At 42.8% G+C, this 23,829-nt stretch overlaps 1 protein-coding gene across 1 annotated transcript in view; it reads left to right on the top strand.

Moving 5' to 3' along the window:
• The window catches only part of LOC115115532 (volume-regulated anion channel subunit LRRC8A), a 28,760-nt gene extending 5,738 nt beyond the window's left edge, over positions 1-23,022 (top strand). Inside the window, exons 2-3 of the mRNA XM_029644011.2 lie at positions 8,693-10,814; positions 17,310-23,022. Coding sequence (XP_029499871.1) covers positions 8,703-10,814; positions 17,310-17,585 — 2,388 coding nt within the window. The 5' untranslated portion in view covers positions 8,693-8,702 and the 3' untranslated portion in view covers positions 17,586-23,022. The remainder of the gene's footprint in view (positions 1-8,692; positions 10,815-17,309) is intronic.
• Positions 23,023-23,829: the final 807 nt, after the last annotated feature.

Raw genomic sequence — 23,829 nt, 5'->3', positions numbered from 1 at the left:
TGGTTGAGAGAATGCCAAGTGTGCAAAGGGTGGCTACTGTGAAGAATCTCAAATATAAAATATACACTGCTCAAAAAAATTAAAGGGAACACTTAAACAACACAATGTAATTTCAAGTCAATCACACTTCTGTGAAATCAAACTGTCCACTTAGGAAGCAACACTGATTGACAATACATTTCACATGCTGTTGTGCAAATGGAATAGACAACAGGTGGAAATTATAGGCAATTAGCAAGACACCCCCAATAAAGGAGTGGTTCTGCAGTTGGGGACCACAGACCACTTCTCAGTTCCTATGCTTCCTGGCTGATGTTTTGGTCACTTTTGGATACTGGCGGTGCTTTCACTCTAGCGGTAGCATGAGACAGAGTCTACAACCCACACAAGTGGCTCAGGTAGTGCAGCTCATCCAGGATGGCACATCAATGCGAGATGTGGCAAGAAGGTTTGCTGTGTCTGTCAGCGTAATGTCCAGAGCATGGAGGTGCTACCAGGAGACAGGCCAGTACATCAGGAGACGTGGAGGAGGCCGTAGGAGGGCAACAACCCAGCAACAGGACCGCTACCTCCGCCTTTGTGCAAGGAGGAGCAGGAGGAGCACTGCCGGTGCCCTGCAAAATTACCTCCAGCAGGCCACAAATGTGCATGTGTCTGCTCAAACGGTCAGAAACAGTCTCTATGAGGGTGGTATGAGGGCCCGATGTCCACAGGTGGGGGTTGTGCTTACAGCCCAACACCGTGCAGGACGTTTGGCATTTGCCAGAGAACACCAAGATTGGCAAATTCGCCACTGGCGCCCTGTGCTCTTCACAGATGAAAGCAGGTTCACACTGAACACATGTGACAGACGTGACAGAGTCTGGAGACGCCGTGGAGAACTTTCTGCTGCCTACAACATCCTCCAGCATGATCGGTTTGGCGGTGGGTCAGTCATGGTGGGGGGTGGCATTTCTTTGGGGGGCCGCACAGCCCTCCATGTGCTCGCCAGAGGTAGCCTGACTGCCATTAGGTACCGAGATGAGATCCTCAGACCCCTTGTGAGACCATATGCTGGTGCGGTTAGCCCTGGGTTCCTCCTAATGCAAGACAATGCTAGACCTCATGTGGCTGGAGTGTGTCAGCAGTTCTTGCAAGAGGAAGGCATTGATGCTATGGACTGGCCCGTCCGTTCCCCAGACCTGAATCCAATTGAGCACATCTGGGACATCATGTCTCGCTCCATCCACCAACGCCACGTTGCACCACAGACTGTCCAGGAGTTGGCGGATACTTTAGTCCAGGTCTGAGAGGAGATCCCTCAGGAGACCATCCGCCACTTCATCAGGAGCATGCCCAGGCGTTGTAGGGAGGTCATACAGGCACGTGGAGATCACACACACTACTGAGCCTCATTTTGACTTGTTTTAAGGACATTACATCAAAGTTGGATCAGCCTGTAGTGTGGTTTTCCACTTTAATTTTGAGTGTGACTACAAATCCAGACCTCCATGGATTGATAAATTTGATTTCCATTGATAATTTTTGTGTGATTTTGTCAGCACATTCAACTATGTAAAGAAAAAAGTATTTAATAAGAATATTTTATTCATTCAGATCTAGGATGTGTTATTTTAGTGTTCCCTTTATTTTTTTGAGCAGTGTATTTTGGTATAACACTTTAAAAATATATATATATATTTTTTTTTAATGAGTAGGTGTGTCAACTTTTGACTGGTACTGTACATCTTGTTGAGTGCGGTCTTAGTGCTAGCATCGGGTTGTGGTGGTAAATAGTAGAGGTTGACTGATTTAGATTTTTTTATATTTTTAAATTAGGGCCGATTTCAAGGTTTCATAACAATCGGTAATCTGCATTTTTGGACACCGATTATGGCTGATTACATTGCATTCCACGAGAACTGCGTGGCAGGCTGACCACCTGTTACACGAGTGCAGCAAGGAGCCAAGGTAAGTTGCTAGCTAGCTATAAACTGTTTTTTATAAGATAAATATTCACATAATCACTCGTTAACTACACATGGTTGATGATATTACTAGGTTAAGTAGCGTGTCCTGCGTTGCATATAATCAAGGTGGTCGGTGCCTGTTAATTTATCATCGAATCGCAGCCTACTTCGCCAAACGGGGGATGATTTAACAAAAGCACATTTGCGGAAAAAGCACGAACGTACCTAACCTTAAACATCAATGCCCTTCTTAAAATCTATACACAGAAGTATCTTTTTTTTTTTTAAACCTGCATATTTAGTTAAAATAAATTAATGTTAGCAGGCAATATTAACTAGGGAAATTGTGTCACTTGTCTTGCGTTCATTGCACGCAGAGTCAGGGTATATGCAACAGTTTGGGCCGCTTGGCTCATTGCGAACTAATTTGCCAGAATCTTACGTAATTATGACATAACATTGAAGGTTGTACAATGTAACAGCAATATTTAGACTTAGGGTTGCCACCCGTTCGATAAAATATGGAATGGTTACGTATTTCACTGAAAGAATAAACGTTTTGTTTTCTAAATTATAGTTTCCGGATTCGACCATATTAATTACCAAAGGCTCGGTGTTTCTGTGTTTATTATAATTATAATTAAGTCAATGATTTGATATCTGATAGAGCAGTCTGACTGAGCGGTGGTAGGCAGCAGCAGGCTCGTAAGCATTCCTTCAAACTTCACTGCATTTGCCAGCAGCTCTTAGCAATGCTTGAATCGCAGCGCTGTTTATGACTTCAAGCCTATCAACTCCTGAAATTAGGCTGCCAATACTAAAGTGCCTATTAGAACATCCAATGGGCAAAGGTATATGAAATACAAATGGTATTGTGAGAAATGGTCAACGTGTCATAATTCCTGTAATGACTACAACCTAAAATTTCTTAACTGGGAATATTGAACCACCAGATTTCATATGTTCTGAGCAAGGAACTTAAATGTTGGCTTTTTAACATGGCACATATTTCATTTTTAGTTTCTTCTCCAAGACTGTTTTTGCATTATTTAAATCAAATTGAACATTTCATTATTTATTTGAGGCTAAATTGATTTTTTAAATTTATTATATTAAGTTAAAATAAGTGTTTAATTTTTCATTCAGTATTTTTGTAATTGTCATTATTACAAATATATATTTGTAATAACCAAATATGATTTTTCAACGCCGTTACCGATTTATTGGAGGACAAAAAAAAAACAATGCCGATTGTTAATCGGCCGATCGATTAATCAGTATCGGCTTTTTTTTGGGGGGGGGGGTCCTCCAGTAATCGGTATCGGTGTTGAAAAATCATAATCGGTCGACCTCCTAGAGAGCTTATAAAAATATAGATAAACTCTCTTGGTGAATAGTGTGGTCTACAGCTTATCATGAGATACTCTACCTCAGGCGTGCAAAACCTTGAGACTTCCTTAATATTAGATTTTGTGCACCAGCTGTTATTAACGAAGACACAGACCGCTGCCACTTGTCTTATCGGAAGCCGCTGTTTTATCTTGCCGATGCACAGAAAACCTAGCCAGCTGTATGTTATCCATATCGTCGTTCAGCAACGATTCTGTGAAACATAAGATATTACAGTTTTTATGTCCCTTTGGTAGGATAGTCTTGATCGGCGCTCATCTAGTTTATTAGCCAATGATTGCACTTTGGCTAATAGTACGGAAGGAAGAGACGGGTTACCCACTCGCAGTCGGATTCTTACAAGGCACCCTGACTTAGGTCCCCTATATATCCTTCTCTTCACTTGACCTTGTCAAGTGTGTAAATACTTCATGTCCAACTCGTTAAAGGAAAAAAATCTTTGTCCAGTATGAGGAGACTAGTCGTTGTTCTGATATCCAGAAACATGTACAAAACAAGTTACAAATAACGTGAAAAAACACAATAGCACAATTGGTTATGAGCTCGTAAAACAACATCCATCTCCTCCGGCGCCATTAGATGGCATAAGAACAAGGCTTAACAAGATTTAATCCCTCAATTTCTTTAAGTCACTGAGCAAATTTCAGGTCTGCTGAGTGCAAACTTGAACATTGTGAAATTTCTGTGCAACTTCCGGCGCATGTTTACTGTGAACACTGAGGCTATATCCGTTTTAAGTGGTCAAGTAAGCTACCGTGGCTATTTGATTATAATGTAGGCCTGCCAGCGTGGCCTACCATCAAAAACTATGGAGAACTCCTGAGTGGCGCAGTGGTCTAAGGCTGGCTTTCGGGTTAAGCGGGCATTGTATCAAGAAGCAGTGCGGCTTGTTTGGGTTGTGTTTCGGAGGACGCACAGCTCTCGATCTTTGCCTCTCCTGAGTCCTTACGGGAGTTGCAGCGATGGGACAAGACTGTGACTACCAATTAGATACCACGAAATTGAGGTAGAAAAATAAATAAAAAACTATGGAGAAAATGCATCCCATTTTAACATTGAAATAGGTGTTGTATGGGTCAGCCTACAGTAGCGGCCAATGTGTGGTGTTCAATGTAGGCCTACAGTCCATGAGTCTTAACTTAAAAAACATGCAGGGCTTGACATTAACCTGTTTATCCACTTGCCCTTCAGACAAGGAAGTGACTGAAATAGTTGTTTGACGCAAGAAACCACTTTACAAAATAAAATGCGTCATTATTACCATACCCTTGTTCCAGAGAATCAAACCAATTATTCTACCCTCTGCCAACTGGTTACTTAGCTTATTCAAGCCTGGCTCAAAATACTGCCCCTTTAAGACACAAAAAGCTATTTTACCTGACTTGCTTTTTAAAGATGTCTAGAAATATACATGTTTTGTGCTCTTGTAGGAAGCAATTACTCCCCTGTTGCTGACTACAAATAATCTAAAGTTGGGCTAATAACTCACTAACTTGCAAAGGATATGACCAGAATTACACATGTGCACACGTCGCTACATGTAGCTCTCACTTTGATCTCAAAACAAGCACATTGACTCACGACCAGTCATGCTGTAAAAGCAGTCTAGTTCAAAGTGAATGGCACATCCATATGGCAATGGTCAATTTGCATATACAGTGCATTCAGAAAGTATTCAGACCCCTTGACTTTTTCCACATTACGTTACAACCTTATTCTAAAATTGATTCAATTGTTTTATTTTTTCTCAATCTACACACAATACCCCATAATGACAAAGTGAAAACAGTATTTTTAGATTTTTTTTGCAAATGTAATAACAAATAAGACCTTTTCATAAGTATTCAGACCCTTTGCTATGAGACTTGAAATTGAGCTCTGGTTCATCCTGTTTCCATTGATCATCCTTGATGTTTCTACAACTTGTTTGGAGTCCACCTGTGGTAAATTAAATTGCTTGGACATGATTTGGAAAGGCACACACCTGTCTATATAAGGTCCCACAGTTGACAGCGCATGTCAGAGCAAAAACCAAGCCATGAGGTCGAAGGAATTGTCAGTAGAGCTCTGAGACAGGATTGTGTCAAGGCACAGATCTGGGGAAGGGTACCAAAACATTTCTGCAGCATTGAAGGTCCCCAAGAACACAGTGGCCTCCATTATTCTTCAATTGAAGAAGTTTGGAACCACCAAGACTCTTCCAAGAGCTGGCCGCCCGGCCAAACTGAGCAATCTGGGGAGAAGGGCCTTGTTCAGGGAGGTGACTCAGAAACCGATGGTCACTCTGACAGAGCTCCAGACTTCCTCTGTGGAGATGGTTGTCCTTCTGGTTCTCCAATCTCTGCAGCACACCACCAATCAGGCCTTTTTATGGCAGAGTGGCCAGACGTAAGCCACTTCTCAGTAAAAGGCACATGACAACCCGCATGGAGTTGACCAAAAAAGCACCTAAAAGCGCACTCCGACCATGAGAAACAACCTGACACAATCCGTACAGTGAAGCATAGTGTTGACAGCATCATGCTGTGGGGATGTTTTTCAGCGATAGGGACTGGGAGACTCAGGATCGAGGGAAAGATGAATGAAACAAAGTACAGAGATCCTTGAAAACCTGCCCCAGGGCGCTGAGGACCTCAGACTGGGGCTAAGGTTCACCTTCCAACAGGACAATGACCCTAAGCACACAGCCAAGACACTGCAGGAGTGGCTTTGGGACACGTTTCAATGTCCTTGAGTAGCCCAGCCAGAGCCTGGACTTGAACCCGTTCGAACATCTCTGGAGAGACCTGAAAATGGCTGTGCAGTGACGCTCCCCATCCAACCTGACAGAGCTTGAGGGATCTGCAGAGAAGAATGGGGGAAACTCCCCAAATACAGGTGTGCCAAGCTTGTAGCGGCAAGTGGTTAGAGCGTTGGACTAGTAACCGAAAGGTTGCAAGTTCGAATCCCCGAGCTGACAAGGTACAAATCTGTCGTTCTGCCCCTGAACAGGCAGTTAACCCACTAGGCCGTCATTGAAATAAGAATGTGTTCTAAACTGACTTGCCTAGTTAAATAAAGGTAAAATTAAAAAAAATACCCTAGAAAACATGAAGCTGTAATCGCTGCCAAAGGTTCTTCAACAAAGTACTGAGTAAAGGGTCTGAATACTTACGTGAATGTAATATTTACATTTCTCAACTTGTTTTTCCTTTGTCATTATTGGGTATTGTGTATAGATTTTTTTTTTTTTGGGGGGGGGACTATTTAATACATTTTAGAATAAGGCTGTAACGTATCAAAATATGGAAAAAGTCCAGGTCTGAACACTTTCCGAATACACTGTAGGCCTAATGCAGCTCTGATTTGGTTATGGTGCACCGGTCTGTGTAGAGTACAGGCCTGAGTCGTGCCTGTCAATGCAATAGAATCCTACCCCGATGTGTTCTGCCTACCGCAAAATCTCTTGCATAGTTATTTTTTGTTTTGGTATGTTGCCTTGGAAGGGGTTAAATATTGCGTTGATTCTATCACAATTCCCTCAGTAAAGAAACGTTGATAGTTAAAACTAACGGGGAAAACTCTAAAGTTGAGTGAAGTTCAATCTTGTGCTTTTCTGCACGGGCTGATATTTCTTCTGTGCGGCAGTCCCAGGGGAGATGCACGCCCACGCACAGCTTAGAGGGAGCATTGAACACAGGGCATAAGCCTTGGCAAAATGTGTGTAATTGCAGGAAATTTGCTTTAAAACACCAAAATGTCATCTCTGCGGCCGAGAGGCGGGCCCCTAAAACTGTGCCATTGGCCACGCCCCTAACGCTGCTTAAAAAAATACTAGGGGAAACACTGAAACGGTACAGATGCAGAGGACTTTGTACTTGACTGGTTCATCTCCCAAGGAATGTCCTATTAAATGGGTGGTTTTCCCCATACACCGTAGTAGTAGGGCAATTCCACAGTCACAGAATTTGTTTAACTTTTTAAATCAATGGTCTCAACGTAAATATGTTACCGTGGAATTGGCAAGTAGTAGTAAATTCTCAGGCCTGAAAGTTTTCCTGACCAGAAAAAAATGCAAGTCCTTAGTAATAGGCTATAACTACAGCCAAGAGTTTTTCCTGGTCAAATCACTTGATCAGAAAAAACTCCTGGCCCCAACAATGTCCTAATAAATGGGTTGTTTTCCTGTTTCTCAGAGATCACTGGTGGTGATAGACTAATGCTGAGCTAGACATAACAGGTTAAACACCATGCCTTTTCTGGCAAAACAACTTTGCAGCCATGATCATGGATTCCTCTTTGGTTTTATTATAATCTGTGACATTTTGCTGTTGCCCCATTGAATACCATAATTAAACCTTGCGCATTGAGTAATGTTTCTTCAGAACGTAAACAAGAAGAAACATGTTCACTCTTGCAGCGAGTCACTGTTTTCATAATGGACTTTTAAATGTCAAAGTTCAGGAAAGCTCTCCTTCCTTACAATGTCAAGTCCTCCTACATGATGTGTTGTCCTTTTTTATTACTTTGATTTCACATTGTTGTGAGGTGTCTTTTCACAGAACATTGATTCAGAGATGTTACTAACTTTAGTGTGTTAATGCGTTCTGTGCCCCTCTGTATCCAGCTTGCTCTGCATTCGCTGAGCCACATGGTGTTCTGTCTGCTCACAGGATGTCTGCGTTGTCCCTGATGAGTAGCAGACTCTCCATAGCTGGGAAACATAATAACTGCTTTCCCTGCACCAACCTGGCAACCCACAGACATAATGCCCCTAGTCATCTGGGAATGGGTACAGAGTTCTGATCATATTTCCCATAATAAGCTTCCTAGGGTTTTGCATTCTGATATAAATAAGATGTTGGGTTACAGATGAGAAAATATAATAATTGAAGCAATTGTGGAGTTGTTGTATTAGATATAGTTTAATGTAAAGAATGGTCTGTGTTTGAGGCACAGGTAACTGATTTGGTTCTGGGTGCTGAGATTAGCTGACTCACAACATTGTAAAGGAAGTCACATTTAATATACATAGGTCTGTGGTTTAGTTCACTGGAACTGGAATAAAGTAACCACACACAGGCAGTCGGGTTTGTTTAGCTGTCTGCACTTGTGCTGAAAAATCAGTGGTTGAAGAAAGCTTATAAGTTCTTTGAACGCACGCTGACATGACGTGTCTCCCCACGAGTATCTGATGAGCAGGTTCTGTGGTTCGATGAGCTATGTTTGTAGTTCAAGATAAAGCATGTTGGAGAAAACCTGTAAATATTTTGCTCTATTGAACTTTGAAATATACTTGTGGCAATGTGAATGTCTTGTATTACATTTAGTCTCTCTTCTTTCCCTCTCCATAGGTAAACCATCATGATCCCCATCACAGAGCTCCGGTACTTTGTTGACACCCAGCCGGCGTACCGCATCCTGAAGCCATGGTGGGACGTCTTCACAGACTACATCTCCATCGTCATGCTCATGATCGCAGTGTTCGGGGGCACGCTGCAGGTCACCCAGGACAAGATGATTTGCCTGCCCTGCAAGTGGGTGGTCAACAAGTCCTGTGAGTACCTCAATGTGAGCTTCCCAGACCCATTTGCCTCTGAGCCCAAAGGCATCAAGTACGAACTGGATCGGCACCAGTACAACTACATTGACGCGGTCTGCTACGAGAACAAGCTGCACTGGTTTGCCAAGTACTTCCCCTACCTGGTGCTACTGCACACCCTCATCTTCCTGGCCTGCAGTAACTTCTGGTTCAAGTTCCCCCGGACTAGCTCCAAATTAGAGCACTTTGTGTCCATCCTGCTCAAGTGTTTTGACTCGCCCTGGACAACCAGGGCTCTGTCCGAGACGGTAGTGGAGGAAAGCGACCCCAAGCCCCTGGGGAAGATGAACGGTTTGGTGGACAAGAAGGCATCTTGTGTCAGCGAGGATGTGGAGGCCAGCATTCCTATGCTCCAAAGGACTAGGTCCCGCATCGAACAGGGCATAGTGGACCGCTCCGACACCGGCGTCCTGGACAAGAAGGAAGGCGAGCAGGCCAAAGCTCTGTTTGAGAAGGTGAAGAAGTTCCGGATGCACGTTGAAGAAGGGGACATCGTTTACCGGCTCTACATCCGCCAGACCATCATCAAAGTCGTCAAGTTCATCCTGATCATCTGCTACACGGCCTACTATGTGCACTACATCAAGTTCAGTGTGATCTGCAAGGTGGACATTGAGAAGCTGACAGGCTATAGGATGTACCACTGTGCTCACCCCCTGGCCACCCTCTTCAAGATCCTGGCCTGTTTCTATATCAGCCTGGTGGGGATTTACGGTCTCATCTGCATGTACACCCTCTGCTGGATGCTCAGCCGTTCCCTCAAGCGCTACTCTTTTGAGTCGATCCGTGAGGAGAGCCATTACAGCGACATACCCGATGTGAAGAATGACTTTGCCTTCATGCTGCACATGATTGACCAGTATGACCCGCTCTACTCCAAACGGTTTGCCGTTTTCCTATCGGAGGTGAGTGAGAACAAACTGCGTCAGCTGAACCTCAACAACGAGTGGACGCTGGACAAGCTGAGGCAACGCATCACCAAGAACTCCCAGGAGAAACTGGAGCTGCACCTGTTCATGCTTAGCGGAATCCCTGACACAGTGTTTGACCTCCTAGAACTGGAGGTGCTCAAGCTGGAGCTCATCCCTGATGTCACTATCCCCCCCATCATTGCCCAGCTGGTCAGCCTGAGAGAGATGTGGCTCTACCACACACCAGCCAAAATCGAGGCCCCAGCTTTGGCCTTCCTGAGGGAGAACCTGAAGTCCCTCCACATCAAGTTCACAGACATCAAGGAGATCCCTCTGTGGATCTACAGCCTGAAGAACCTGAGTGAGCTGCACCTCACAGGGAACCTGAGCGCAGAGAACAACCGCTTCATCGTAATCGACGGGCTACGGGAGCTCAAGAGGCTCAAAGTGCTCCGTCTGAAGAGCAACCTGACCAAGCTGCCTCAGGTGGTGACGGACGTCGGGGTCCACCTCCAAAAGCTGTCCATTAACAACGAGGGCACCAAGCTAATGGTGCTCAACAGCCTGAAGAAGATGATGAACCTTACAGAGCTGGAGCTGTTGCGCTGTGACCTGGAACGAATCCCGCACTCTATCTTCAGCCTGCACAACCTGCAGGAGATCGACCTGAAGGACAACAATCTCAAGACCATCGAGGAGATCATCAGCTTCCAGCATCTGCACCGGCTAGTAAGCCTGAAGCTGTGGTACAACCAGATCGCCTACATACCCATCCAGATCGGCACCTTGACAAACATGGAGAGGCTCTACCTAAACCGCAACAAGATTGAGAAGATCCCGGGCCAGCTCTTCTACTGCCGCAAACTGCGCTTCCTGGACCTGAGTCACAACAACCTGACCAGTATACATGCCGATGTGGGCTTCCTCCAGAACCTGCAGTACTTTGCTGTGACGGCCAACAGGGTGAGTAGAGATCTAGTATTTGAGTGTCCCTGAGAAAATGTTAGCTAAACACCAGTGGCGGCTGCGGAGGAGAGAACGGCTCGTAATAATGGCTGAAATGGAGCGAATGGCATTAAACACATTGGAACCACGTTTGATGTAATTGATACCATTTCACGTATTCCACTTCAGCCATTACCACGAGCACTTTCTCCCCAATTAAGGTGCCACCTGCCTCCTGTGCTATACACCTAGAACTTTCTTCTTTCCTCTATCTAGCTATTTCATGGTCAGGTCAAATGGTCACCAAACACTTGTTAAGGCCTTTATCTGTGTGTCACAGGAACATTTTAGACATTTTTCTTGAAACACCCTTCTTTCTTCCTTCCTCTTTCACATGTGAATGGGGTCAAAGGTCACACTGGGTAACAGGAAGGTAGGGGTTAGCATTATGAAGACTGTTATGTTGGGGTTAATGGCCCTAGGGTTGTTCCACCTCAAAGCACAAGAAAGAGGATTTTGAAACCCACCATCTGAGATTGAGCTGAAATTGTCTGTAGTTAAACAGATAAGATTAGGCATTCCTGAAACATTGTGTTGAAATATAATTTGATCTATGTGAAATTAAGCTAATTGATTGCACCCAAATTGTCTAATTTAACTTATTGGATTTATATAATCGTCAATAAATATAGTACCTAACATCCGATTTGGACCATAATTCTTTCTAACAATGAGTGAGACCAATAACAATAACATGGTGAAAAGCCACCCATGGACCACAATAGCTTTTGCTTATGTGGTCACAATTCAAGCCAGTCAGTCATCCATGAAAGCAATTCAGTTTGTCCTTCTCTTATCCTTAATCTGTGTCCAGGAAACAGCCCCTCTGTGTGTGGTTTATCCCCTTCAAAAAAAAGGTCTATTAGTTAGACCATTCCTGGTAAATCCAGCAGTTCTAATGACTTCAATGTTATGGTCTCTAATGGTCTTTAATGGTAAACAACCCAAACATACAGTGGCAGTGTCCAAATGTTTTTATTTATTTTTTTATTTCACCTTTCTTTAACCAGGTAGGCTAGTTGAGAACAAGTTCTCATTTGCAACTGCGAGCTGGCCAAGATAAAGCATAGCAGTGTGAACAGACAACACAGAGTTACACATGGAGTAAACAATTAACAAGTCAATAATACAGTAGAAAAAAGGAGAGTCTATATACATTGTGTGCAAAAGGCATGAGGAGGTAGGCGAATAATTACAATTTTGCAGATTAACACTGGAGTGATAAATGATCAGATGGTCATGTACAGGTAGAGATATTGGTGTGCAAAAGAGCAGAAAAGAAAAATAAATAAAAACAGTATGGGGATGAGGTAGGTAAAAATGGGTGGGCTATTTACCGATAGACTATGTACAGCGGCAGCGATCGGTTAGCTGCTCAGATAGCAGATGTTTGAAGTTGGTGAGGGAGATAAAAGTCTCCCATACTCCATACTAGCCACAAAATATTATGCAATTTTTAAAAATAGTATGTCCAATTTATAAAATAGTACTCGAATGTGTCATCTAATGCACTATTGCGTTGACTCCTGCCATTCGTTCATTTTGGTACAGTGCATCAATTTATCAGCTGTTGTAAAACACTTGAGTCGGAAAAGACGAGTGATTTCCACTAGATCAAACCCTGAAATTAGTATATGCAGTTTAAGTATGTAGTACGCTACTATGGGTGTTCATTCAATCAATCAAATGTATTTATAAATCCCTTTTTACATCAGCCGATGTCACAGTGCTATACAGAAACCCAGCCTAAAACCCCAAATAGGAAGCAATGCAAATCTTAGCACGGTGGCTAAGAAAAACTCCCTAGAAAGGCTGGAACCTAGGAAGAATCCTAGAGAGGAACCAGGCTCTGAGGGGTGGCCAGTCCTCTTCTGGCTGTGCCGGGATGAGATTATGACAGTACATGGCCAAGATGTTCAAACGTTCATAATGACCAGCAGGGTCAAATTATTATTATTATCATCATCACAGTGGTTGTAGAGGGTGCAACAGGTCAGCACCTCAGGAGTAAATGTCAGCTGGCTTTTCATAGCCGAGCATTCAGGGGTCGAGGGGTTGAGTCAAAAATGGCATGTCCGGTGAACAGGTCAGGGCTCCATAGCCAGAACAGTTGATACTGGAGCAACAGCACGACCAGCTGGACTGGGGACAGCAACGAGTCATCAGGCGGTGTCTGAGGCACGGTCCCAAGGTTCAGGACCTCTGGGGGAGAGAGGGAGAATTAGAGGGAGCATACTTAAATTCACACAGGACACCGGATAAGACGGGAGAAATACTCCAGACATAAGACTGAGCCCCCTGACCCCCCCCCCCCCCAACACAAACTATTGCAGCATCAATACTGGAGGCTGAGATAGGAGGGGTCGGGAGACACTGTGGCCCCATCTGCTGATACCTCTGGACCGGGCCTATCAGGCAGGATATAACCCCACCCACTTTTCCAAAGCACAGCCCCCACACCACTAGAGGGATATCTTCAACCACCAACTTATTACCCTAAAACCAGGCTGAGTATAGCTCACAAAGATCGTTCCCACGGCATAAACCTGAGTAGGGCGCCAAACCCGGACAGGAAGATCACGTCAGTGACTCAAGTGACTCACCCCTCCTAGGGACGGCATGGAAGAGCACCAGTAAGCCAGTGACTCAGCCCCCGTAATAGGGTCCGAGGCAGAGAATCCCAGTGGAGAGAAGGGAACTGGCCAGGCAGAGACCGCAAGGGAGGTTCGTTGCTCCAGTGCCTTTCCGTTCACCTTCACACCCCTGGGCCAGACTACACTCAATCATAGGACCTACTGAAGAGATGAGTCTTCAGTAAAGACTTAAAGGTTGAGACTGAGACTGCGTCTCTCGCATGGATAGGCAGACCATTCCATAAAAATGTTGCTCTTTAGGAGAAAGCCCTGCCTCCAGCTGTTTGTTTAGAAATTCTAGGGACAATAAGGAGGCCTGCGTCTTGTGAACGTAGCATATGTGTAGGTATGTATGGCTGGACCAAATCCGAGAGGATAGGTAGGATCAAGCCCATTTAATGCTTTGTAGGTTAGCAGTAAACCTTTAAATCAGCCCTAGCCTTTACAGGAAGCCAGTATAGAGGTTAGCACTGGATTAAAATGATCCGTTTTTGGTTCTAGTTAAGATTCTAGCAGCCGTGTTTAGCACTAACTAAAGTTTTAGTGCTTTATCCGGGTAGGTGCAAAGTAGAGCATTGCAGTTGTCTAGAAGTGACAAAAGCATGGATGAACTTTTCTGCATCATTTTTGGACAGAAAGTTCCTGATTTTTGCAATGTCACGTAGATGGAAAAAAGCTGTCCTTGAAACAGTTTTGATATGTTCGTCAAAAGAGAGATCAGGGTCCATAGTAACGCCGAGGTCCTTCAGTTTTATTTGAGACGACTGTACAACCATCAAGATTAATTGTCAGATCCAACAGAAGATCTCTTTGTTTCTTGGGACCTAGAACGAGCATCTCTGTTTTGTCTGAGTTTTTAAAAGTAAAACATTTGCCGCCATCAACCTTATGTCTGAAACACAGGCTTTCAGGGAGGGCCATTTTGGGGCTTCACCATGTTTCATTGAAATGTTCAGCTGTGTATCATCCGCATAGCAGTGAAAGTTAACATTGTTTCGAATGACATCACCAAGAGGTAAAATGTATAGTGAAAACAATAGTGTTCCTAAAACGGAACCTTGAGGAAGACCAAAACTTATTTGATTTGTCAGAGGATAAACCATCCACAGAGACAAACTGATTTCTTTCCGACAGATAAGATCTAAACCATCCCAGAACTTGTCCTTGTAGACCAATTTGGGTTTCCAATCTCTCCAAAAGAATGTCATGGTCGATTGGTGTCAAAAGCAGCACTACGGTCTAGGAGCATGAGGACATGGCCACAGTTTTTTTGTAATGGTGTTGTATTTAATGGTAAATGTCACTAATCACTGCCTTGCAGTGCCTTGCAGACTGCCTTGCAGTGGTTCATAATTGTATTATTTTATTAGGTTTGTCGCAACAGTTTTAGTCACTAGCCCATTCCTCCATCACAGTTTTGGGCTTGGAGGAAAAGTCTAAATATGGAATTTGCACCATCGGGATAGCCATCTCATAAAGCTGCCATTTGTTAAACTGTTCAAGGAGAGTTGGCTTGAAGCATTAGGTTGCTAGAAGGACAAACTGAATTGCTTTCATGGAGGACTGTCTTGACTTGGGAGTGATCACACAATGTATTTTCATCATGAGCAAAAGCTATTGGTTTTCTACCCAAGGTTGCAAATTATTTTTTTTGTAGTCGATGCATTTAAAAACTCAAGAGCCCATCAAAATTGATAAAATGGTGTAGCAGGAACAGCAGCATCTATTGGGCAAAACATGGTACTTTCAGAGTAATATATGGTAAATATTGACTAAGTGACTTTTAATGGCAAATTTTCCATAAAGGCCGGAAAAACATCAGATTCACAGGGAATATATTACATAGGATGAAGAAACAATATTCCAAGCCGCAGCTCCATACTACTTGTCAGACATAGAGACCTAATGACCTTGTGTACCTATTGTAGAGTTGTGTAGTAGACTGGAATGTCTACATAGTCTGTGCCATTGAGATAAACTGGTCACTTGAATAGTTCAATATTCTGAAAAGTAATCGCCTATCCTGCTAATAATGTTTCAAATGAGTTAAAATAGGGGAAACTGCTGGACCTACTACACACAGTTGGTTAACTGAGACAATGTGCCAGAGTTCTAAAAGTATTGACAAGCAGTTATATTATGCTAATGAGTTTGTCCCTGGGGTGATTTTCATGGCAAACTGTTTTCATTCTGTATTATTTTGGTTTTATATGTACTATTCCCCACCCTGTTAGATGCAATTCATCTTCGTTAAGCAGATGGCTGGAAAAGGTTTAGTGTGTCCTGTACAGAATACCTCCGGGAGATGCAATCTTACAAACAATTCACAAAACTCCCGACTGAGTCTGAGATCATTAACATGAACTTTGACTTATGTGAATTCTTGTCTGAGTGCTGACGAGAATAATGTAAGTGTAGGCTAACTCTTGTAAATGAAAGTGTAACAATTTAGTGGAATGTATCATGTAAAATATAGTTTGTGTAATATCATATGTAAATACATTATAGGATTTCATATATTTTAATCATGTACATGTGAAGTGACTCCGCTATAGCAATGGCCATTTTGTGTTTTTGCATTGGCCGATTTGTGCATTTTGCATCAACGACACTCTGACCATTGTGACTTCCTGTACAGACAGGCTGACTTCAGTCTCCTTACAATGAATTTGCTTGATTTTGGTGGACATTGTCTAATGCTGAGCCAGTTCATTAACTGAACACACCGTTCATCCAATACATTTAAGAATCAAGTTTAGTGTGAAAAATAAGGCCTTACAAGGAATTCTGGGAGGTTATACAACATGTTCCCTATTGTGTACTGGTGGTCATCTGCTGTGTGAGGAATCCAATGGTTTGAGTAAACAATACTATTATGTTTTTTTAGTTTTACTGCACTCACTCATATATGTAGTTCCATACTGAGAATAGGCCACAAACAGGGTGGTATGCTGCTCAAAATAGCCCCGTTTACAAGGAACCCCTCTGGTGTGTTCTGTGTTTTTACGCCCTTCTCCAGAGTCTTCTCTTTGCCATTAGTACATTATCGACCCAAATGAGTTGTGAAATTTGTAAAACGTTATTCCCAGGTGGGCCCCTAACGAGGACCCGACGCTCACCACTGTACTCCAATGTTCTAAAGTGTTCTAGGTTTTTGTTTTTCTCTTGAAGAACAATGCCTGGATAGCTCCAGCTGCCTTCTTCACTGTTTTGAAGCTAAGAAAAGCATTTGTAATTTGAAAGGCTATTTTAAGTTCGGTGAATCAGCTTACTCTGATTTATATTTTGGCTTAAATTAACAGCATCTATGTAAAATGCACTCATTGTGCTGTTGCCTCAACAGATGACTGAACTATTAATAACAGGTGTTGGTGTGAGCATAAGTAATTATACAAATATGTATGGTACTCGAAGACTGTGACTGTATGTCTGTACCTCTATGGCTCGATTGGCTCCCTTCTTTAGGGCAGAGTGCCTAGGTTTGTTTCTGATTGGCTTAAAGTCCTATGGGCTGGTGTGACTGTGTTTCGATTGGGTAGCTACGGTTGGAACAGTATGTACTGAACTCTCCTTTCTTCTCTCTTTTGCCAAGTCTGTTCTTGAGAACATAGTTGTTCACTGGGGAGGAGTTCAACTTTAAGCACCTTTCACAGCCTAAAGCAAGAAACAGTATGCCTGTTTAAACCATACACTATAGTATGCATAACCTATGCACAAATACAATTCAATTATATTTTATGAAGTCAAAAACAGACAAATGAAACATCTCTCCTATTTCAACATTCATCCTCACTCTGATCTCCCTCCTTGTCACTGTCAGATCGAGTCGCTCCCGCCGGAGCTGTTCCAGTGCAAGAAGCTGCGCACCCTGAACCTGGGCAACAACTGCCTGCATACTCTACCATCGCGCTTCGGCGAGCTGACGGGCCTGACCCAGCTGGAGCTGCGGGGTAACCGTCTGGAGTGCCTGCCCGTGGAGCTGGGGGAGTGCAGGCAGTTGAAGAGGAGCGGCCTGGTGGTGGAGGAGGACCTGTTCAAGACACTGCCCACAGAGGTCAAAGAACAGTTGTGGAGGGCCGACAAGGAGCTGGTCTGAGGAGAGAGTCCAGAGAGAGGGAGCCTAGAGAGGAGGAAAGCGGGAGAGAGGATTGGGCAGTGGAGGCTGATGTCACTTTCAATTGGAGGCCATTCTCAAATGTCTCCCTCCTTCCAGCCTCCACTAGTATGGGGTAGGAGAAAGGGGGGAGATGTGTCTGTATTGCTGGACACGCATCCAGAGAAGGATGGTTGGTTGGTTGTTGTCTTGGCTCTCCTGGCTAAATTAGTCTTTTTTAGGGTAACTGGTAGGACTGCCACAATTACAGTATAACCGTGTAACCGATGAAGACAGTCACAACCATTTAAAAAAATAAACATTTGGCTGAATAACCACAATGCAGCAGCATCAGCACACAGAAATAGAACAGTCTAGGAAAATCTAATCTTGGTAATTTGACTGGTAAATTTGTAGATACACTTGCAATGGCTGCCTGATATTGTGACGTAATAATTTCCATGGTAATGTAGAATGTTCACTCAAATTATGTTAACTAATGTAGCTCATGCAATGTATTTTTTTGTAATATGAGTTGATTGAATCAAATCGCAGCACAAATTACTTCCTGCTTTTAAACTATGGGTACACTGTCAATAGCCACCACTCCACCCATTATGCCATAATTTACTTGAATTGGGATGCCTGTTCTATTCATTATATTTCTATGGCAGCACATGCAGTCTGGAGGAGAGGAGAAAATGTAAATCTACCAAAAAAAAAATATATTTTTTTCTATTCAAACATTTATTACGGTGACCGCGGTAATTTGGTTGGCCAATTACCATTATCCAAAATTCCATGACCATCACATCCCTAGTCACAAGGTCACAAGATGTTTATTAACAGACTAACCAGATGGAGACCTCTCCTCTCCAACTTTGTGGTTCTTTTCCCCCTTTTTCTTCTATGAAATGATGTGCAAAGTCGATCGTTGTCGAATGCTGATTAGGAGAGAATGAGAGACAGAAATGAAATGCTTGTGAGATTGAGGAGTTTGTTTGTTTGTACGGAGTCATCTCAGTATGGGTCAAGGTTGTCAAACTCATTTTGCTCTGGGGGCGGCATTTGGTCTTTGAGGTCAATCCTCCCGGACTGTCTAGCTTCCATTATCATTTCTACACCGTTTCCATTTGGTTTTAGTAATTTTAAACTATATTGAGTATGTTTCCCCACCAAAAGGAAAACAATATTTATATATATATTTTTTTTTTCTCGAACAACTGACAGGTATGTTTTGACATTTCTGGTATAGACAGTGGCCACAGAAGGACTACATAAAATAGTTGGTGTGAAAGGTTCATGTAGCCTACAAAGCAATATATGTGTGTGCTCTGTTTTCCATCTTCACTTGGAAGTATACAGTCCACTAGTCTGTTTATCCAAACGCCAGTGAGAGGACGCAGGATCTGACTGGTTAATGTAACTCTATGGCCGATGTAACCAAAGCAGGGCCCTGTTTTATTAGGCACCAAATAGTGGGAAATGGACTGAAACTACCTGGACTTGTCCAAAAATAACACACATTTTTGTTTTCTGCAACACATTTAAAAATGTTTGTTACCGTGTGCCCTAATGAAAACAACCCAGATATTTGCACTCCAAAACAGTGACCGTGGATACATCATTGGCTTATACAGAACACATTTGTGAGGTATATTCTGCATGAATATCGAAGAGATACTTTTTTATTGAATGGACTTGGAGTAGACAACATTAGAGGTCAATTGCCACCAAAGGTGATTCCTTTAAGACCAGCCAGGCAACTCTTGTTACTTATATGGCCTTCCCTTTCTGGTGCTGTAATGTCCCACGCTGTGTCATTACAACCATGTTCATGATTTTGCTAAATATGCAGACAAATGTATAGCTTATAATGTTGTACATTTATGTTTCAAGAATTTACATGGTATTATTATTCTTACCAGCTGTTCCAAGTTATTTTCAAAGGAGAGGGAAGCCTCACTTTGGAGGAAAGTGAGCTGAATTCATCTTTACAATGTAATAACTACATACATAACTGCCCTTTTTGCAAGGTTACCAATGGGTGTTTTGAGTCCAGCTCTGTTCTGAAAAGGCCTCAGTCTTGGATTTGTTAGTAAAGGCTAGACCCCAGCTCTAAAAGGCTGGAGCAACGCTCACAGAGTAAGAGTGCATCAGAGAAGAACAAGCAATCCCAGAGCAGAGGCTCGCTGGTCGAGACTTGGGTGGTTGAATACAGACCTACTTTAATGTTGAAGTATTATTCTCTGACATGTTCCAAACTTTTTTAAACATTTAAAAACTGCAAACAGGTACACCCCAGGTCATTCCTTAAACGGGCTGTTATGATTGATGTGGTTGAGCTATCATAACAAACTGTTTTGAGAGTACCATAGGACTATCTCAGGGCTTCACTGGAGAGCTCATTGATTCACAGCTTTAATGTGGCACAGATTTGAAGGGGTAAATATGGAAACAGTTAGCGCTGACTGAATCGGAGAAGAAAATTGAGATTCTGATAATAGAACAGGATAATATATTTCAGAATATATTGTTGTGTATATAATTGCTGTCACTCTTTAAAAGCCATATAGTGTCATAAAGAATCATGTAAGCCTCTTTCAGTTCAGCTGATGTAGTGGTTACATGCTATTCTTCTGTATCACGTCTAACTCTAAAAATGTATTGTTTTTACACTGAACTATTTGTATCTAACCAGATCTAATGCTCCAGCTTTTTTATCTTTTTCCATAGTCCTCCCCAACAAATTAAAAACCTGTTTTTATCCTGACCCGTACTTGTACTGACCTTCAACACAGTGGGAACACTGTCACTTCCCTTAATCACAAGATTAGGCATTCCCCCCTAAAAAGCACATAGAGATTTCAAACTTCTATTTCACAACCCCCCCCCCCCCCTCCAGTATGTCACCATGGAGGAAACAGGTGGAGGGTGAGGTCAGCAAAGTGTTTACAGAGCAGTGGAACTAGGAAGTGTGGTAACATTTTATTTGGATAGTCAATCTGTATATGTTCTACAGACTAAGTTCCATTTCAGCTAACGATCTGCTAGCCCTAACCAATTACATTATATTTTAGTCATTTAGCAGAGGCTCTTATCCAGATCTACATACAGGAGCAAATAGGGTTAAGTGCCTTACTCAAGGGCACATCAACAGATTTTTCACCTAGTCTGCTTGGGGATTCAAACCAGCGACTGGTCCAACGCTCTTAACTGCTAGGCTACCTGCCGCTCTAACCTTAACCCTTAACTTAGACCTAACTGTAACCGTCGCAAGCAGTTGCTTATCAACAAAGTGTGACCGGAAGTGTGTTTGACCCACAGAAAAGGCTTCCCCCGATTTTTAAGTCACTGTATCAACGGTTTCTGTTCGGCTCAAGGTACATGTTGCATGGTCTAGGGTCAGATTGCAGTACCCTCATTATGAGCTTAGTCATTAGGTAATTTAATAATATCTGATCCTGTGGTTGGAGACAACTTCTACTGTACATACCCCCCCATCTGTATAGGACTGTGCCAGTATGTTCGGTACTGTAAGTAGTCATGCCATGGTCACAACAGTTGATCGCAAGGGTAGCAGGTAGCCAAGCGGTTAGATCTGGAGGCGAAAGAAACGCACACCTTTTTAGGTGAGGTGCTGGCCAGCGGAGTGGAACACTTCAAGGCGAGGAGCTCAGATGCAAACATATTTGTCCAGCGTTTTGACAGACAAGCTGTCTTCATCAGGAGATAATGTAGCATCTGTATAGGACTGTGCCAGTATGTTATGGTACTGTAGGTAGTCATGCCATGGTCACAACAGTTGACTGCAAGGGTAGCAGGTAGCCAAGCGGTTGAGCATTGGGCCAGTAACTGGAAGGTCACTGGTTTGAAGACCTGAGCCGACAAGGTGAAAAATCTGTCTGTGCCCTTGAACAAGGCACTTAACCCTAGAGTGCTCCAGAGGCACCATATTACTATGGCTGACCCTGTAAAACAACACCTTTCACTGCACACATCCTATCTTTATTTTATCATCCCATCAGCAATGTGACTGTTGTGAATGTTATTTTACATGTATGCATCCCAACATTCCTTTTATTTAATGTGTTTTCTCAGACTGGTCAGAAATGGTGTTCAGTGGTCGAGCTATGCAACGCTTGCCTTATTTCAACAGTCCTCCTGTGCATCCAGTGTGGGTGGAGCGCCCTCCTGCGGGAGGTCTGAGTAACAGAGGAAAGTGTTCACTGTCATTTTCTCCATTTGTTTTGTAATGTAAAATAAAAAATGCTGTAAGGTTATGTGTATTACCATCAAAATATTAGAATTGTCTGACTCTTAATGGCCAGTCATTTAACCACATTGTGTATCATTTGGGTAGCATACCAAAACTGTCGAAGCAGCATTGATGCTTCTCATGATTATGTATTTAACCTAGAAACGATTCCCCAAAACAGGTCAACTCTTATTGTATATGCATAAATAGGCAAACTACCTACTTTTTAATAGGGGGTTCATGATACTACACTATTGTTTATGATAGAGTTAAAAAGTTGGTCTAAAAAAACCACAGCCTATGGAAACCGTTCAGGGAGTCCGAGAAAGGCTTCTTATTACATATTGCACTTGGCTGAGTTGATAACAGCCAAGTTATCACCTAACTAATGCCATCTTTATTCATTGTGTATTCATTCATCGTGTTATTTTTCCCTCTGCGATGTTATGAAGGGTCGTAAGTAAGCATTTCACTGTTAGTCTACACCTGTTTTTATGAAGCATGTGACAAATACAATTTAGTTTTGTGATATCTCCGTAGCATTAACAATTGGCATGGCCATGGCATGCTCTCTCAATATTGGGTAGGGCTATGGAAATGCACATTCTGTCAAACAATGCTTTTTATTTCTTATAAGCCATGCTTTGGGTGGTCAACAGGACAATGATACATATTTCTGTCAGCCAACTGAATGAGATCAGTTGGTACAAGCCTGTATCGATCTTTCTTTGATGTTTTGCTGGCTGGCATTGTAAGGGCCCTGATGTGTGCTGGCTTTTGTTCCTGTCAGGTTTTGGTTCCTTTCCATCTGCTTGGACAGTCTGGTCAACATCTCAACCCACACATTTCATGCCAGGTTCACATACTGTACGCCACCCACATTGGGCGGCACTATAATGTTGCTCTTGTTTCATTTAAGTGTAAAAACCTGGACCTGTCAAGTTAATGGGCAAATGACAATCTGTATCTCTTCTACATCAGTGTTGCCCATGTAATGATAGGTTTTCACTTCGTTGCCAAAATGAGTGAACACTGGCTTTCTTAGTGGAGAAATGAATGCCCCAGACTCTTGTAACAATGGAATAATTGAGCCTTGACAACACCACAACAGTTGCTTTACTGTGCCTTTTTTTTTTCTTTTTTTTTTACCATTCTGATATAAATTATAAAGTAAGACACTTATCACTGCCTCCATGTATTTATTTCCATTAATGACTTGCCTGCTGATATCAACCCCAATTCAAAACAATTGTCAATGGAGAATCTCCATTCAAAGTACCTTTTTAGTCCAGAACTATAGGCCTAATCTAGGAAACCAGCCTTTAAAATCTCAGCAACAGCCGATGTACAACAATTTTAAAGAATGCCCACTATCCAGTTCAAGCGTTTGGAGTGGATGGCTGTTTGAATGTTAAATAACGAGAGAGAGGCATTGATGCGATTAACCAGTCTTGTTCAGTACATCACAACACATCCGGGTATCGCAAGCACCCTGGTAAAACACAAGAGTTGCAGTAATGAACATTTACCAACAGATGGCATCACTGTGCCATCTTACACCCATAACATCTTCCATTTAATAAAATAGGACAGGAGGTGTCAATTCACTAACAAAACAAACCTAGTAACAATTTCCAACATTAAGTATTTTTTATTTTAGTATTATTATAATTTTTTTCTCAGGTAACACCACATTTTGATATTCTCTTCCGCAGCGTGAAAAGACAGGGGGCTTGTCTGGGAGGACTGCGGGTTCCCACACAGGCATGTCACCTGAATGTCTAAGGGGAGAATTGATGGGCGAGGGAGTGGCGACCTGTGATCCCCTGGCTCTTTGCCCAGTGCCTCAGGCCCCATGTGACTTGCTGGGGTTCTGTCTTTTGTCATGCGACCCCTTTGGCCATCAGGGTTCTGAGTAGGTGCTGGCTCAGCAATCTGAAGGTCAACCCTGTTACGATGGTACAGTGATCCATTCACTTCGACCAAGTA

The sequence above is a fragment of the Oncorhynchus nerka genome, linkage group LG4 (genome assembly GCF_034236695.1).
Source record: "Oncorhynchus nerka isolate Pitt River linkage group LG4, Oner_Uvic_2.0, whole genome shotgun sequence".
Lineage (NCBI taxonomy): Eukaryota > Metazoa > Chordata > Actinopteri > Salmoniformes > Salmonidae > Oncorhynchus > Oncorhynchus nerka.
The sequence above is the reverse complement of the archived record's forward strand: the minus strand, read 5'-3'. Positions and strand labels throughout refer to the sequence as shown.